Source organism: Lagenorhynchus albirostris, chromosome 1 (assembly GCF_949774975.1).
Source record: "Lagenorhynchus albirostris chromosome 1, mLagAlb1.1, whole genome shotgun sequence".
Taxonomy (NCBI): domain Eukaryota; kingdom Metazoa; phylum Chordata; class Mammalia; order Artiodactyla; family Delphinidae; genus Lagenorhynchus; species Lagenorhynchus albirostris.
In genome coordinates, this window is record NC_083095.1 from 121,068,445 (window position 1) to 121,083,919 (window position 15,475).

Here is a 15,475-nt window from a genome sequence, read left to right on the forward strand (position 1 = left end):
GCAACTAGAGAAAGCCCGCGCACAGCAATGAAGACCCAGTGCAGCCCCCCAAAATTAATTAATTAAAGACTATCAATTAATAAGTGAATAATATCGGGAAGAGTGTGTCTTCTGCTTTCTGGACATGGTCTTCACCTACAGCTCGGTAGATATGTCTGATTTTATATTCTGAGAACTAACAGTTCTCAGTTTAGACCATTCACCCATGGCTGCCCTGTATAGATTTTAGTTTATTGATCTGTGTATAGTAACTGTACCTCCTTGAGATATAGATAACTTCTGGGTGAAAGCTTCAGACTTTATTTATTTCTCTTTGTGGAACAGAAATGATATCATTATCTTAAATCTCTTCTTATTGCAAATAAAGTAAAATAATGGCAAATATTGTAAATTAAGTGGCCTTGAACATTCAAGTTGGAAGGGTAGCCCCTTTACCCCATGGTCTGAAGGACTGCTGGTCAGAATATCGCTCGTGGTTTGTTTTGCAGGTTCTGGGCGAGTCGATGGCAGGGATTTCGCAGAATGCCAAGACCGGGGACCTCCCTGCTTTTGGGGAGTGTGTGGGGATTGCGTCCAAGGCTCTCTGTGGGCTGACGGAGGCTGCAGCTCAGGTAAGGCACGGGTCCCCGTGCCCCACGACGCAGGCTTTCCAGCCCTGTCCTGTGCCGGGTCCCTGTGGGAGGCACGCGGGGGCTTCAGCTTCAGCTCCATCTCCACCCATCACCACGGAAACCATGGAGAAGGTGGTGGCTCTTGCTGGCTAAGCGTTTAGGCAAAACATCAGCCCGTTACCCCTGGAGCAGAGCAGTCTGGAGAGAACACTGAACCCTGCAGACCCAGCCTAAGGGTTCAGAGGCCCGTCTTTTTTTCTTTCTTTTTTTATTTTTTTTTAAGGTCATTGTTACAGATAAGTTGTTTGGGGGGAAAAAAATAGGCATGACACAATTCAAATTCCCTCTGAGGCTTTAGAGTTGCAAAAGTCTTAGTCATGCTCTTTTTAGAATCAGAAGGAGAAAAAATTGGATGCCATCACACAGAGTCATGATCAAGCATGTTCCTGGCTCGTCTTCAACTGTGCTGTGTATTTCCAATAATTGCTGGGCTCATGTAACTGAACTTCCAAGAATGTCAGCATTTACCTTGAAGGATTTATCATTTGACAATTGCCTTGAGCCTGGAAGATTTTATTGAACCAAAGAAAAGCATCCCTAGTTCAGAGGGTGAAATCACCTTCCCTTATTTGGCCCCTCATATCTCAGGGGAAATGAGTTAAGGTTAGAATTTTCCCTCACAGATTCATTTTCTCCCTGTTATTTGGCTAACACCTCCAAAGGGTTTGAAGAGAAGACCTTCTCTTGTAGCCTCTTGTCCTCTTGGAGTCCGAATATTGCCTTTTTTTCCCCCGAACCATTTTATTCATTCTTTCTTACTGCTTCAAATACTGGCCTAAACAAGAAGGATACATTAGGCTACGAGATGAGAAATCCTCATGTAGGGCAGGCTCCAGGGTTGGCCTCCCCAGTAGCTCCACACCATCAGTCTACACCCACTTTTTCCCCCCTCTGCCATCTGCCAGCCAAAGAGTGAGCTCCATGCTGAGGCTGGTCCCCCTCATGGTCATAAGGTGGCTGCCAGAGCACTCAGGGCTGCATCCATCCTTGGTCATGCCCCATGGAAGAGCTTCTTGAGGCTTTCTTAAGAACAAGGAGACTGTTCCCAAAAGCCTGTAGCAAACTCCTGCTGGCATGTTCCCGGCCCAAGCGAGTGTCAGCTTGTCCATGCCTAAACTCTTATTGATGAGATGAGTCTGACCACCTTGCACTGGGAGCACCTGAGAATGACTGTTGTATGTATACTGTGGGACCACACTCCCCCACAGGCGTATCTAGGAGTACAGCGAGCCTGAGCTGTGGTTTACCTCCTCCCTTCCAGGCTGCATACCTCGTTGGCATCTCTGATCCGAACAGCCAGGCAGGCCATCAGGGCCTTGTGGACCCCATCCAGTTTGCCAGGGCAAACCAGGCTATCCAGATGGCATGCCAGAACCTGGTGGACCCCGGCAGCAGCCCGTCACAGGTAACTTTGGGGCAGGGATGTGAGATCTGCATGTCCTTGAGCTCCTGGAGGTGGGTGGCGGGAGACTGCGAGAATAAAGATGACCATTCTTTCAGACCTTGCAAAGCCAGCCGGATCATGACTTAGGGGGATGTTGCAAAATGTGGTGAGGGTGGAACAGGTAGGTGCTCTGGAATGGAGTGCCGGAAGGCAGTCACGGTGGCGTAGTCACAGCGAGATTCATCAGGAGGTTCACGGTTCCGTTTGTTCAGTTCAGGGGACATAACGTTGAGGGCTTGCTCTGTGCTCGGCACTAAGGGTCACTGTGAGGGAGACCCGACCCCCTACCCCCTTAACTCTTACTGTGGGTTAAAGTTTGGAAGATGGAGTGATCGGGGTATGATGACAAGGCAAGGGAGGCACAGAGGAAGGTGTGATGAATTCTCTGAGGGGCTCTCAGGGGTCACTTCCCAGAGGTGGTGGTGCTGACCCAGACCCCAAAGCTGGGTCAGAATCCACAGCACAAAAGGAGCCACAGAGACATTTGAGAACTAGACAGTACGTGTGACGTTCCTTGATACTTCTAATACCCAAGTGACGTGGGTCGTGTTCAATAATTCCAGCAGTATGTGCTAAAAAGAACAAGAATGGCCTATATGGGCTAGCAGAGGCAGGCTGTGATGGGCACATCTACTGCTGACCCTGGGACCAGCGTTCTTGAGGCAGGAGAAGGACCCAAGTAAAGGATACCTGGGGGACCACCCAGACCTAAGGCAGGTGTCAGTGCACCGGAGATTCCTTACCTGTCCAGTTAAGGCCAAAGGGGTGTTACCAGCCTCAGCAAAGTGATCAGGCAGATTCAGAAACGCAGCTGGGGCTGGGAGATCCCTGAGCCACACCCCTTAATAAGGTGCCTATAGCCCACCTGGGAGTGACATACAGCTGCATGTGACTGTTAAACACTTGAAATGTAACTGGTCCAAACTGTGATGGGCTGTAAGTGTAAAATACTGACCAATTTCAAAGACTTAGTAGGATAAAGGATTGTGAAAGCTTAATATTCTTAAATTGATTACATGGTGAAATGAAATGTTTTGGATATATCAAGCTCAATAAAATATATTATTTACAATAATTTCCCTTGTTTCTGTACTTATTTTCATGTAGCTACTAGAAATTTTAAAATTAGATATGTGGCTCGCACTGTATTTCTGTTGGGCAGCGCTGGCCTAGACCCTGGGCCGTGTCCCTCCTGGCTGGGGGTCACAAAGGATAGCTGACAGCATCTCCTCTGAGACTGCCTGGAGCCCAGCCCACTCCCACATCAGCCCTGCCTTTCCTTTTCTTTGTTTAGTCTCTCTGCCTTAATAATTCCCGCCCTCCCCTTTCTTGGAGTGACTTCAGGGGCGGCAGAGCTAGAGACATGGGTTTTATTTCCACGAGCCCTAGACATGTGAGTTGAAGGGGAATCCAGGGCTCGGGACCAGGGTGGACTCCAGTGAACTGGACCCCTCTGCACTGAAGCTTGTGGTGCCCCCAACCCAGTCCGTGCTTTATAGGTTCTGTCAGCCGCCACGATTGTCGCCAAGCACACCTCAGCCTTGTGCAATGCCTGCCGCATCGCCTCATCCAAGACGGGCAACCCTGTGGCCAAGAGGCACTTTGTCCAGTCAGCCAAGGAAGTCGCCAACAGCACTGCCAACCTGGTGAAGACCATCAAGGTAGGTCGCTGAGCTGAGGCCTTAGGAATCCCTGGGACACCTGTTGCAGAGGGGAACGAGGTAGGGGATTGAAGCTCTGCTCTCTAATACTTGCTTCTAGTGGAGTTCAACTTCCAATTCAGTCTCATGATTTAAGTCACTGAGGAGCGGTTCATTAGTGATGGAGATATTTATCAGGAAAAACCAACAGCCTTGGTCTGTACTAACCTTCTGCATAGTGGGTGGGGAGGGGTAAACTGTGTGCTTAGTGGGGCAGGGTGGTTTTGAGGGGCTGGTAGAGGGCCCTGCCATGGTTGTTAAATATCTCTGGACCAAGAGAGAAGGCGGAGGGAGAATGGAATGGGAAATTGTTGGGAAAATCTTTAAAAAAAGTCAATTTATTCTGTCCTGTGATATCTATTCTATTTATAGTTGTTTAAATGTTTTCAGTGGAGCATGAGCTTCTTAAAATAGAGCATTCCATGTTGATAACAAGTTCGCCTTTGTGTTCGTGGCCGTGGACAGGTTGAGGGGAAGCAGGGCAAGGGTACCCTGTGAGGAGGGAATCGCAGTAGCTGGGCTGTAGTGTTTGTAGCTCGGTGATCAGACCGCAAACCCGGTCTGCCTTGCGTGGGACACCCAGCAGACACCAAGCAGCTGACCTGGTGGGAAGACAGCCACAGCCTGAACAGCAGACCCCTGGCAAAGAACCTCCAAAGGAGGTGGTCATGGAAGGCAAGCTGTCAGTTCTGTGCAAACCAGGAAGTGCAGGAGGGAAGGCCGTTGGAGGGTTCACACTTTACTGAAGGATTTTCACGCTCGTGGAGGTGGGATGATCTGCTTCGTTGCCGGGCAAGTCCTGGAGGGATGGGGCTTTTCCCCCTGTTGTCTCCAGAGGATATGTTACTACACACCTCATTTCCCTTGCACTACACAAAGCCAATTTAATCTTGTGGAGAAATTAGTCAACAGGCTGAGCAAAGCAGAAGCCAAGGAGAGATTGTGCAGCCCAGCAGCCGTTGGAAGCGGGCAGGCAAGAGCCACGGGGCAGTTATCCCCGTCGGCAATTACTTAGCTGCTTAAACAGAGTCTTTAAAAAAAAAAAAAAACAACTTAAAACCCACTTATTTAAAGACAATAATAAGATAAACTGAAGATGAATAAATAAAGCCAGTGCCCAGGTGCCCCCAGGATCCTGCTGGCAGCTCCCTTTAATTACCGTCATGGTTCGTGGTATTAGAAATGAATAAAGCTTGTGTTTTCCGATATTCAGTTTACCCAAAGCCTGTTCCGTGTTTTGTGTATATCACTCATTCAGTCCACACAACCAACCACCCTGTGCTTGCCATCCCCGTTTTTACGGTCAGGACAGTGACGCACAAGGAGGTTAAGTAACTTTCGTGGGGTGATTCAGCCACTAAGTGGTAGACCGGAATTCAGACCCAGATCCCCTGCTCTTTCCACTCAAGCCTGCTCTCGCCCATGGCATGCAGTGTGCATCGTTAGCATGGAGAGACTAAGCCATCTCACCAGCCTGGGAAGAAATACCTGGTTGCGTTTACAGTGCTTGTGTGCCAGTCTCGGGGGAGGCAGGGCTGGAAAGACGGCAGTAGACTTGAGACATAGTGACATCATTGCCGGTTGCTGTGTAACTAACTTATTTCAATTAAACTTGGCCATTTTCCGATCATCAAAAAAACACTAGATTTAGATGGACCAAGGGGGAGACAAAGGCAAGGAGCTATTCTATACAAATTCTGGGATACCTTTCTTTTCTGCCTTCTCCTCGGTTTTAAATCCCGACCTGTCTCCGTTAAGGTCTCATTTTCTTTTCAGATTCTCCTCACAGTGGCAACCCCTCTTTGTAACTGCCTGCAGCAGATGAGCTCTTGTGATGGCCTTAAAGATAGGCCTGTGCAGAAACACCAGAGGGGGGATGCAGGCTGTTGTGACATGGAGAAGATGAAGCCTCCTTCCCCGCGAGCACCCCGGGAATCGATAGCCGTGCACAAGGAACAGAAATGACCCTCTTGCTCCGCAGCTTGCTGAAATGCGCTTGGTGTTGCGATTCCCATCAGGTGGCAGGCTTTGCCGGGGACAATGAACTTTGTTTTGAATTTCCTAATAGGAAAATGGTGAAGGCCATTTCACTGTAGCACACTGTACTACATATCGAATAGACTTGCTGAGTTAAGGAATGGTTAAGAATCCTGTCGGATAGTGAAACGAATGTTTAATTCCCTAAATGCTTGAAACAGCCGCCATCGAGGCTGAATTTTGCTCTAAGTTTTATGCTTCTTAGTCCTTTTTTTTCCCTTTAAATCACAAGGATGTGCCCAAGCCTAAATCCCAGCTGCCCCACCTTTCTAGTTCACAATGAAAGGAGGGGAACCCCTCCCCGGAGGAACACTGGCGAGCAGGGAGCAGATTACCCCACAGTGGGTCATCAGCACCCATTAGAATGCCTGCCTCCAGGGATCGTAAATCTCTGCCGATGGCATTCTTTGCAGTCCCAGAGCGTGGCTCAGCAGGAATACATACGTGCACCCTCCTCCCTGCCAGGTGCTGCTCTCAATGCCGGCCAACTTAGAAACACACGGAGCCCTAACCGCAGGTGCCGTCTTTCTGCTGGTTCCCCCCGTGTACCAGTGCCTGCTTCTCTCTCTCCAGTCAGCTCTTTACCTAGCCTCAACTCAGATGTGTGGAATCGAATGTTATTTTAAATGTGCGGTCACTCAGGTTTAGGTGCCAAGTAGAAATTGTGCAACAACACAGCTTTTGTTTCTCTGAGAAGTTGGAGCGCAGCCTTGCCTCTCGCAGTGGAATTGAAGCTCAGGGTTTTGCCATTAAGCACTGACAGGGCGTCCAAAAGACACCAGGTCCAGCTCTCATTAACCGGTTTTAACTCGGCTGTAAGTACGTTTTCTTGATCGTCCTTTTGTTTGGATTGGTAAATAGGTTTCTTGAGAAGAAAAAGGAGGGAAAAAAACACCTCCTGGGCTTCTTACGCCTTATTCTTGTTGCCTTTTCTAAGGTCAGTAGGAGGGAAGGGAGCCAGGGGTCTTGGGTTCTGGTTCTGGTTCTGGGTTCTGGCTTAGCATGTCACTTTCTAGGTGTTGGTTTTATCACCTGAAACATTGGAGCTTTGGGATTAAATGATCTTTAAGATCCCTTCTAACCCCCAAAGTCCATGAATCTTTGATTCTGGTACACATGCAGAAATTGTTTCTCCCAGATCCCTGTGAGATTTTTGCTAAGTGTGAGAATATTCACAGGAGCTGGCTCAGGGTCCCGATGGCGCCTGGGCATTTGGCTAAGTGGATTTACCCTTTCACTGTTATGACGGGTGTACTAAACATTCTGTGACATGGAATATCTATGTGAAAACTGTCATGCCTGCCTGAAGTTCCACCTCTGGCCAGATTTGAGTATTCCGTTTACTGGGGTTGCTCAGCCATCTCCAGAGTGGAAGCAGCATTCAAAAGTGAAATACTGTCCCTGTGAACAAACCATCCTTTCTGATGCTCAATTCTTCCTTTGGAGGAAATGGCTTTTCCCTCTTGAAAATGGAAAACAGTGCTGGATTGGAGCTTGGCGTTGTAGTCCACAGCCCACGCTATTCAGGGTCCTGCCCTTGACCCGCAATGGGCTACATGATATGTGATGTTAGGGCCCAGTCTCAAAAAAAAAATCCTTTCTTCATCCTGTTGGTGCAGTCGATGAAACTGCACAATTAGGAAAACCATTCCTTGGGATTTACCTGGGGTAATCATCTTGTCGTTTTTAATTAGTTCCCCTAAGAGTGGGTGGCGTGATCAGACATCTGCCTTCCTAATAGGCCGAGAGTGTTGTAGACGGTAGAAAAGAGGATGAGGGGACTGTGGAGAGGTAAAGGGGCAGCTAGAAGCTGAGCTAGAAGCCCTATCACTGCCGCTGGAGGGGGTGCGACTGGTGCAGCTGGGATGCGAGTTCCTTTGATGCCAAAGTCCGCTCCTGCCATCTGCCTGCTTCAGTGGTCCGCCTGTGCTGGGGCCACTGTTGTCGGGCTCCTGTTATGCGGCACCCAGCCGGCCTCCCAATGTGTGCCCAAATTGCTCTGAAGCCTGGTAGGGCCTGACCTCAAGGAGTCAATGATGGTAATAGTGCAACAAGATGAGAGTGCCCAGACGGTTCACTGCCATGTCGCCGGTGCAGTGCTTCAGTGTAGGTAACAGATGCTAACTCAACTTTCACTGAGTACGTGAGTGGAGTCAGAACTGAAGCCATAAATATGAGTAAGTAGCAGGCACATAGGGTTTCCACTGGGCCTGGAAGAACCACAGAATGGGCCAAGTTAGGGTCAAGGTCAGTGCCTATCTGGTGGAGAAGGACCTGAGCAGAGGCAAACTGTGCACAGTACTAATGAAGACGGTAAATTAACCAGGCTTATGGGAGTTCCTCAGAAAATATTAGCATGGTGGATGTGTAATTACCGGCCCCAGCTGTCAAGACTTGATTGGAATATAGTTGTTATTCAAGTAGCCTTTACACTAACCGTGCCTGCCTACTCTTGCCTTATTGAGAAATAGAAAGGTTCGCATCTCAGATCCGGTTTGTTCTGTAATTGCTGGTGCCTCCGGTTTTTTGTTCGCTAATTGTCTAAATTGACTTTTCTGTGTTGCTCATAAGGGTTAAATTAAAAGTTTAATTCGTCATTTAACAAAGAAATCTACGTTCTTCGACAAACATAACTGCCTTCTCAAATGTTGCCCTTTGCTGGGAGGCAGGGGTGCTGTCACTGGTCACAGGCCATCGGTTCTAGCAGCCTTGTGCTTGAGCAGGTGCAGTCCGTGGTTGGGGAGCTTGGGATCCAAGTGTTGACCCTTTGTGGGGTGGTCTGGCGTGCATCACAGGCCACTTTCCTGGCCTGTCTCCTGTGCAGGCTGTTGATCGCGACGTGACTCATCATTCAGTGCCCTTGTATTACTGCTGCTAATTTTAAAAAGAAAGAAACTTTGGAAGCAAAAGATACATAGATTAAAAGCCCATGTGTGCAGAGCTCAGTGAATTTTCCCACGCCAAACACACCTAAGTAACTGTGGCCAGTTGAAGAGACAGAACATGGCCAGCGCCCAGAAGCCTACTTCTGCTCCTTCAGTCTCACTGGCTCCAAAGGGTGACCTGACAGCTAACACCCAGAATTAGATTCACCTGTTTTTGTACTTTTGCACTACTGGAATCGTATAGTGGGTACCCTATTGTGTCTGGCCTCCTTACCGAAATATTGCATGTGTGAGATGTGTCCGTATTGCTGGGAATAGTTCTAGTATGTTTTTTCCCATTGCATTCCATTTTGCTCATTTGAAAATGACAGATACATCAGCCCTCCCTCCGTCAGTCATTCAGGGACATCCAGGTAAAAATAGCTTAGGAGAAGTTGAAAGTGGTACACAGTGTAAGATATTTTTATAGTTTGGCAAAGGATAGACTTAATTGGAGTGAAATGGAGGGGAAGAGCCAAAGGGTTATAGTCTCAAAAGCAGGGAAGAAAGTGGCTCAGCCACAGGGATGGGCAGCATAGCTCAAGGGGAGAGAAGAGCAGGCGCTCTTGGAATCACGTTAAGTGGGGAGTGGATGGGCTGTGAGGTCAGTTGGCCTGTGAGCCACACACTCAGCTTTCTTTCCTACCATTGCTCGCTTAGCCCCTCTGCTTGATGGCAGAGATCCCTCCAATCAGTTCTTGTTCATTGTTTATGGACTCACCAGACATTTTCAGTATTCCCATTAAACCACCTTCTTTTCGCTGGGTGGTGATTGCTGCGGCCCAGGAGTGATCTCTGTGTTTTCTCCCATCAGGCTCTGGATGGGGATTTCTCTGAGGACAACCGCAACAAGTGTCGAATTGCCACCGCCCCCTTGATCGAAGCCGTGGAGAACTTGACAGCGTTCGCCTCCAACCCCGAGTTTGTCAGCATTCCTGCCCAGATCAGCTCCGAGGTAGGGAATCCTCACAGCAAAGGTAAAACTGAGGTCGTTGGCTTGTTTTGTGTGGCACTGAAGGGGCATGAACAGTTAAGGATTCCAAAAACTCTTTCTGTCAATGTGTAGGGCACTGTTACTGTTGTCATTGATGATACAAGCAGAGTTCATGAAACTCAATGTCTGTACATCACTTAAGAGGTAATGTCTTGGCTTTATATGTTGAGAACAATCTCTGTGCATAGGTTTGGGGCTGATTCTTTCTCGGTATGTTCTTTCACACTCAAAAATAATATTTAAGGAGTGGCATGGCCCCAGGTCCTCATCATCCAGGCCCCATGTGAGCCAGCCTCCATGCTTCCCTACCCTCTGTCTCCTTTTGAAGGACAGAGGTGGTGACTTGATAAAGAACATGACCTTCCAGGGTCCAAGTCATTCACTTAGTCTGTGTGCCCTGCCCTTGACCCTTCTGCTCTTTGGTCCCAGGGCTCCCAGGCACAAGAACCAATCCTGGTGTCAGCCAAGACCATGCTGGAGAGCTCATCATACCTCATCCGCACTGCACGCTCACTGGCCATCAACCCCAAAGACCCACCCACCTGGTCTGTGCTAGCGGGACATTCCCACACTGTTTCTGACTCTATAAAGAGTCTCATCACGTCTATCAGGTTAGTGTCTCCTCCAGGAATTGCTAGCGGCCTGCATCCGACAGGGCAGGAGGGGGATAAGCCCATCAGGACTTTTATTTAATAGCAACGTGGTTGATCATTGTCATCATCTTTTTCTTTACCTCTTTGGGACCAGCGGTAGCACTTGTCACAACAATAATAGCTAACTAAAGTATTTATCATATATTAGATACTATTCTAAGCATTGTACCTGTATTACATTATATGTTCATCACAGCAACCTTGTAAAGTAGATGCTGCTATTGTCTCTCTTTTACTGATTAGAGAATTCAGGCAGAAAGGCATTTAGATAACATTCCCAAGGGCATCCCCAGGCATGACTGCTTTAGTCCCAGTCCTTGTAAACATTGTACCATATTGTCGATACCTAGGAGATTAGGCAGAGAGCACCACTGCTTATTTAGCAGGATTTGGGGTTACCTTACTTTGATAATAAGACAAAAAGAATATTCTAGGTCCCAGAGTAACTCTGGGCATCTCTAACCTCCATGGTGGTAGTAGGAGCCTATCTACTATGAAAAATCATCCCCTGAGTAGATAAAACATTTTTGAAGTTGACCAAAGTTAATTACCCCACAGCATGGAGTGCATGCCTTTCCTCAGGTATATTTTGTTTTTGAAATTGCTTTTGAAACTTAAGGCATTTCTTTCTTAATGCCTCGCAAAGAAAAATCCACTAAATATTTTAACTCCTACCACAGCCCAGGACGTTTGCAACTAGTATGCAATGTAGAGAGTGTAGTATATTTGCACTGGAAATAGCACTGCCCTTTTTTTTTTTTTCTTTTTTAATGAGGGTCCTATGCCTAAGCCAGTGAATGGAGAATCCAAGTCCAAATTGTTTCATTTGCCGTTGCCTGGCATCAGCCTGAGATGGTGGACAGCACCCTACCCTTCCCACCAGAAAGAGACTTAGCACAAGTGTTAAGTGAAGAAATTCCTGGGCTATGCAGAGAAGCATTGCCAAGCAAGGGTCAGGAATTCACTCCCTAAAGCAATCGAGTGGGAGAGAAAGTAGGCAGGGGCTCCTGGCCCACCAGTTCTGGAGCAGGTTTTGGGGACTTGCGCTCCGTGGAGCCCGTGTTCTACTTGCTGTGTCCCTTCCAGGGACAAGGCCCCTGGACAGAGGGAATGTGACTACTCCATTGACAGCATCAACCGGTGCATCCGGGACATCGAGCAGGCCTCGCTGGCCGCTGTCAGCCAGAGCTTGGCCACGAGGGACGACATCTCCGTGGAGGTATGCAGGGCTCTGTGGCCAGCTCGGAAGCCTCTGGAAGTACTGAAGAATGCCAACATCAGGCTTTGGGGATGGGGGAATGGCACCAACATGTTTTTGATAAAGAGCTTCATCATTGGGCCACCTTCCCCTGGAACCAGCCTGGGAAGTTTTTGGAGTGGGTCGGGCAAATGCTGAGCAGAGAATGATGGTTTGATGAAGGGACACATGTACTGCGGGGGTGGAAGGTTCAGATTTGGCTGAAATTTGGAGGGAAATGATCATTGTCAGGTAAGAGTGTGTCAGTCGGTGGAGTTACCATATTCAGTAGAGCAGACCTAAGCGTGTAAATTTTGAGTGCTTCCCTGTCATATTTCAGCACTTTTTTGACTAATGGGCAAATTCAGCATTCAGCGCTATGTGTTTGGTCCATGCAGAGATCAAGGATTCTGCCCTTGTTACTCAATATCTAGTATTGAGAGAGCTTTTGCATTCTGTTAATTCAGAGCCACATTGCCCTCTCTTGCCCATTTTTCCAAAGTTGAGAATAGAATTTTCCTACTTGGCTCCTTTGAGTTTTTTCTGTTACCTGTCCAAAGGCCCCTGATTCATACTTCTTTCTTTCTGTTGAAAGTGCCTGACGCTCGGAAGGTACTTAGTAAATATGAATGGTCTGTTGACTGGTGTTTCTCTCCCGACACTGAACTCATCGACAATGAACTTTGGCCCCTGTCTGTAAACAGGGCCTGGAATTGGAATTGCTCATTTTTATTAATAGAGCTGTGTATTTCATTGTTGCTTCACCCGCCTCCCCCATTTCCAAGGACAGACAGAAGGAATATGTATTCTCATCCTGTGCAGAATGTTAGAATCATCGTTAACCTGTTATTAAAGTAGAATGTGCATACAGAACAGTGTGCCTGTCATACGTGTGCAGCTTCCTGAACTACCACCAACCAAGCACACACTGTAACTAGCACCCCCCCCCCTCACACCCACATCCTTTCAACACCATCACCAAAGCATGTCCTCTGTCTTGACTTCCTCCCTGGGAAGAAAATCCCTCCCCTTTATCTGCATGTGCTTCCTACCTCTACCATATTTAATCTAACAAGCCATCTGTAGTAAGACGACCTCGCTGGGATAGTCTTGCATTCTTGACTGTAGTTACATGATGAGTGGGAAGATAAGAAGTAATTTGCTAAATAAGACGCTTGGAAGTGTGGAGGTTTCTCTCTACCTGCCTCCATCTAACTTTTTCCTTTTTCCTTTTTTTTGTTTTCAAGTTTGCGGGTTAGGCTGCTCCTCTCGTTGACTAAGCTCTGCACAAAGCCGCCCCCCGCCCCCGCCCATATGCAGTGTTGTTCGGTAGGAGAGTAGCCCGAGTCTCATTTCTATGAGCAGGACATTGTCACTTTGTCAGGAGTCACCCCATTCCGTGCTGGCGAGTGCAGAGCTAACATGTCCAGCCTTCTGATCTATTAATCCGGACTCTATGAAGTGAAGAAGCTCCTGTGAAGATTTCTGCAGCGGGATCTGATCTTTCCCGCGCCTAGTTAACACTCTCCCTCTTTGAATTCCCCGCCCCCTTCGCACTTCAGCATCGTCCAGATACCTGGCCCCGTCTCTTTACAGCGTGAGCTCGGTTCTTTGGGATGGAGAGATTAAACTGTCTCTCAAACCTGAGAAGAAATGCCTTGATGGTGCCATTTTCGATAATGGCATCCGCATCACCAAATACAGCGAACAGAGCACCTGACCATAGCCTAGTGGGCATTTCACCTGGCCGTTTTCATAGTGTGCTCTCTGGGAAATACTCCTGCTTTAAGAGAGCTGATGTCATTTTTACATCACCCTCCTCCCCACTCCCCGCTTAAGGGGTTCTTAGTTCTGAGGACACTGCAACCTGGATGTTCCCTCGGACCCCACCATTAGCTACCTCCATTTGGACACAATTGTCTTCCCTTCTTGGAAAGCCACCGCAGTTCCAGCTTTCCAGTAATTATGCTGAATAACCCAAAGTAAAGATACCAGTAGCATCCGTTGTTACTATGGTTGCCAGGAGTGAGAAGCCAGTAGGAAAGGTGTTCCTGGGGCCTGCTTGTGTCCCTCATGGATGGAGCTGTGGGGAGGAGGGGTTTAGCCCAGGGGAACTGAGGGTTGCTGGGACGGGGAGGGTCAGAGCAGTGGCTGGATGGCACTCCCAGGCATTCTGATATCCATTTCTTTCGGCCTCCCTTATCTTTCACATGGACCTTTTAAAATCAGTACAACTACGTGGGGAGCTGTAAGCTGAACTTGACAGCTCTCTCTCCTTATCAGGCCCTGCAGGAGCAGCTGACTTCAGTGGTCCAGGAAATCGGTCACCTCATCGATCCCATTGCCACAGCAGCTCGAGGAGAAGCAGCTCAGCTGGGACATAAGGTAATGGGCACTAGGGGATCCTGCTGAGAGTGTGTGAGAAAGAGATGGGGGGAGAGTTGTTATTGATTTTGTCATTCTTGTTCCCCAAAGCCTCAGGGCAGGTGTTAGGGCCGGGTCAATGCTGGCTGACACTAGAGAAAATACCACTCAGCCTCCGTCAACATCTTCTCCCAAAATGACCACTTCAGGAATCTCTTTTTACTTAGTTAGCGTTGAGACAAAAGCTACAGGGCAATTTTTCTGGTAGTGCTCAGACTTTGCAGCCGCCAAGGCAGTTTTCAGTCACCTATCACTCTTGATCTTTGCTGGGACAAGCCAGAGACTGAACTTGGCATTCCTGGCCTGGTGTCTGCCATCTTTTGTCCTGGCTGGCCAGCCTCATTCTGGTGTGTTTAGGGCACGTTTTTCCTCCACAGCCTCTAATATAGTGTCCATTTTCACACCTGAGGAAGCAAAGCAAACTTGCAAACTTTTACCCTCGACAGCTGAAGCTTCCGTGTGGCCACTCTGCCAGCCCTTCACCTGAGCATTCATACCCACGTGGTTGCAGGTGCTGCATCATCTTCTGCCTGTTTGGGGTTCATTTTGCAAATCCTTCAAGGAGAGTTGACTTGGCAAGCAGCCTGTGCCTCGGCAGAGGGAGGGCAGACATTGGGTTTCTAACAACCTGCAGGATTTCCTAGCATTTGTCAGTGCTGCCGTCAGCATTGATGTGCAGATCAAGAAATCCAGTAGCCAAAATCATCTCTGCGGGTATTGATTTTAGAAAATCAATATTCCTGCTTTTTCCAATACAGGATAGCTTAAGAGCCTACTAAGCTTCCTGCTGGGTGTAAGGAGAGGTGTTTGGGTTTAAAATGGCCAGTATCTCTCTGCCATTGCAAGTGCGGTAAATTTCATTTCTCACCTGAGTGCCTTTATAATAAGAAAGGGCTTGTCCACCTGTATGAAGCAGTTTGCAAGGGGGGGGGTGTAGAACGGGCCTGGGGGCTGGAGCACTGCGTATGTGACTGCTGTGGGGACAGTGAGTTTGGCAGAGAAACCGAACTTCTGTTCAGCAGTTACTTTTGATTCCAGTAGGAGTTTCGTAAGAAAGTATTTCTAGACTCCTAGGGCAGCATCCTTGTCTCTGCCCTTACGTTGTTCAGTGTGGAAAGTTAATTCCTATGTCAGTGGGTGGCATGAAAAGAAACTTTATTGGTGCCGCCTGAGTCATCAATTTACTCTGGTCCTTTGGCTAATCGAGTCTCACCTTCCGAAAGGGAGTTCTGGACAAAAGCAGTCTAGGGGGCCTCCATCCAGAGGGGTCGTGGGCTGGTGGTTGATGCCCACCTGGTCCCAGTGCTTCACGATGGCGCTCAGGTGAGGTGCCAATTCAGCAGCTTCAGTCCCACTTGGGAGTGATTGACAAAGGCAGATTCTCGGACCCT

The 15,475-nt window shown here is 48.2% G+C and overlaps 1 protein-coding gene across 7 annotated transcripts in view; it reads left to right on the forward strand.

Moving 5' to 3' along the window:
* TLN2 (talin 2) overlaps window positions 1–15,475 on the forward strand; it is a 448,850-nt gene that overhangs the window by 359,364 nt on the left and 74,011 nt on the right. For all 7 annotated transcript variants that reach the window (XM_060151222.1, XM_060151260.1, XM_060151243.1 and 4 more), the window contains 7 exons: window positions 489–611; window positions 1,933–2,076; window positions 3,615–3,776; window positions 9,591–9,731; window positions 10,200–10,381; window positions 11,510–11,642; window positions 13,944–14,045. In XM_060151222.1, the coding sequence (XP_060007205.1) occupies window positions 489–611; window positions 1,933–2,076; window positions 3,615–3,776; window positions 9,591–9,731; window positions 10,200–10,381; window positions 11,510–11,642; window positions 13,944–14,045 (987 nt within the window). The remainder of the gene's footprint in view (window positions 1–488; window positions 612–1,932; window positions 2,077–3,614; window positions 3,777–9,590; window positions 9,732–10,199; window positions 10,382–11,509; window positions 11,643–13,943; window positions 14,046–15,475) is intronic.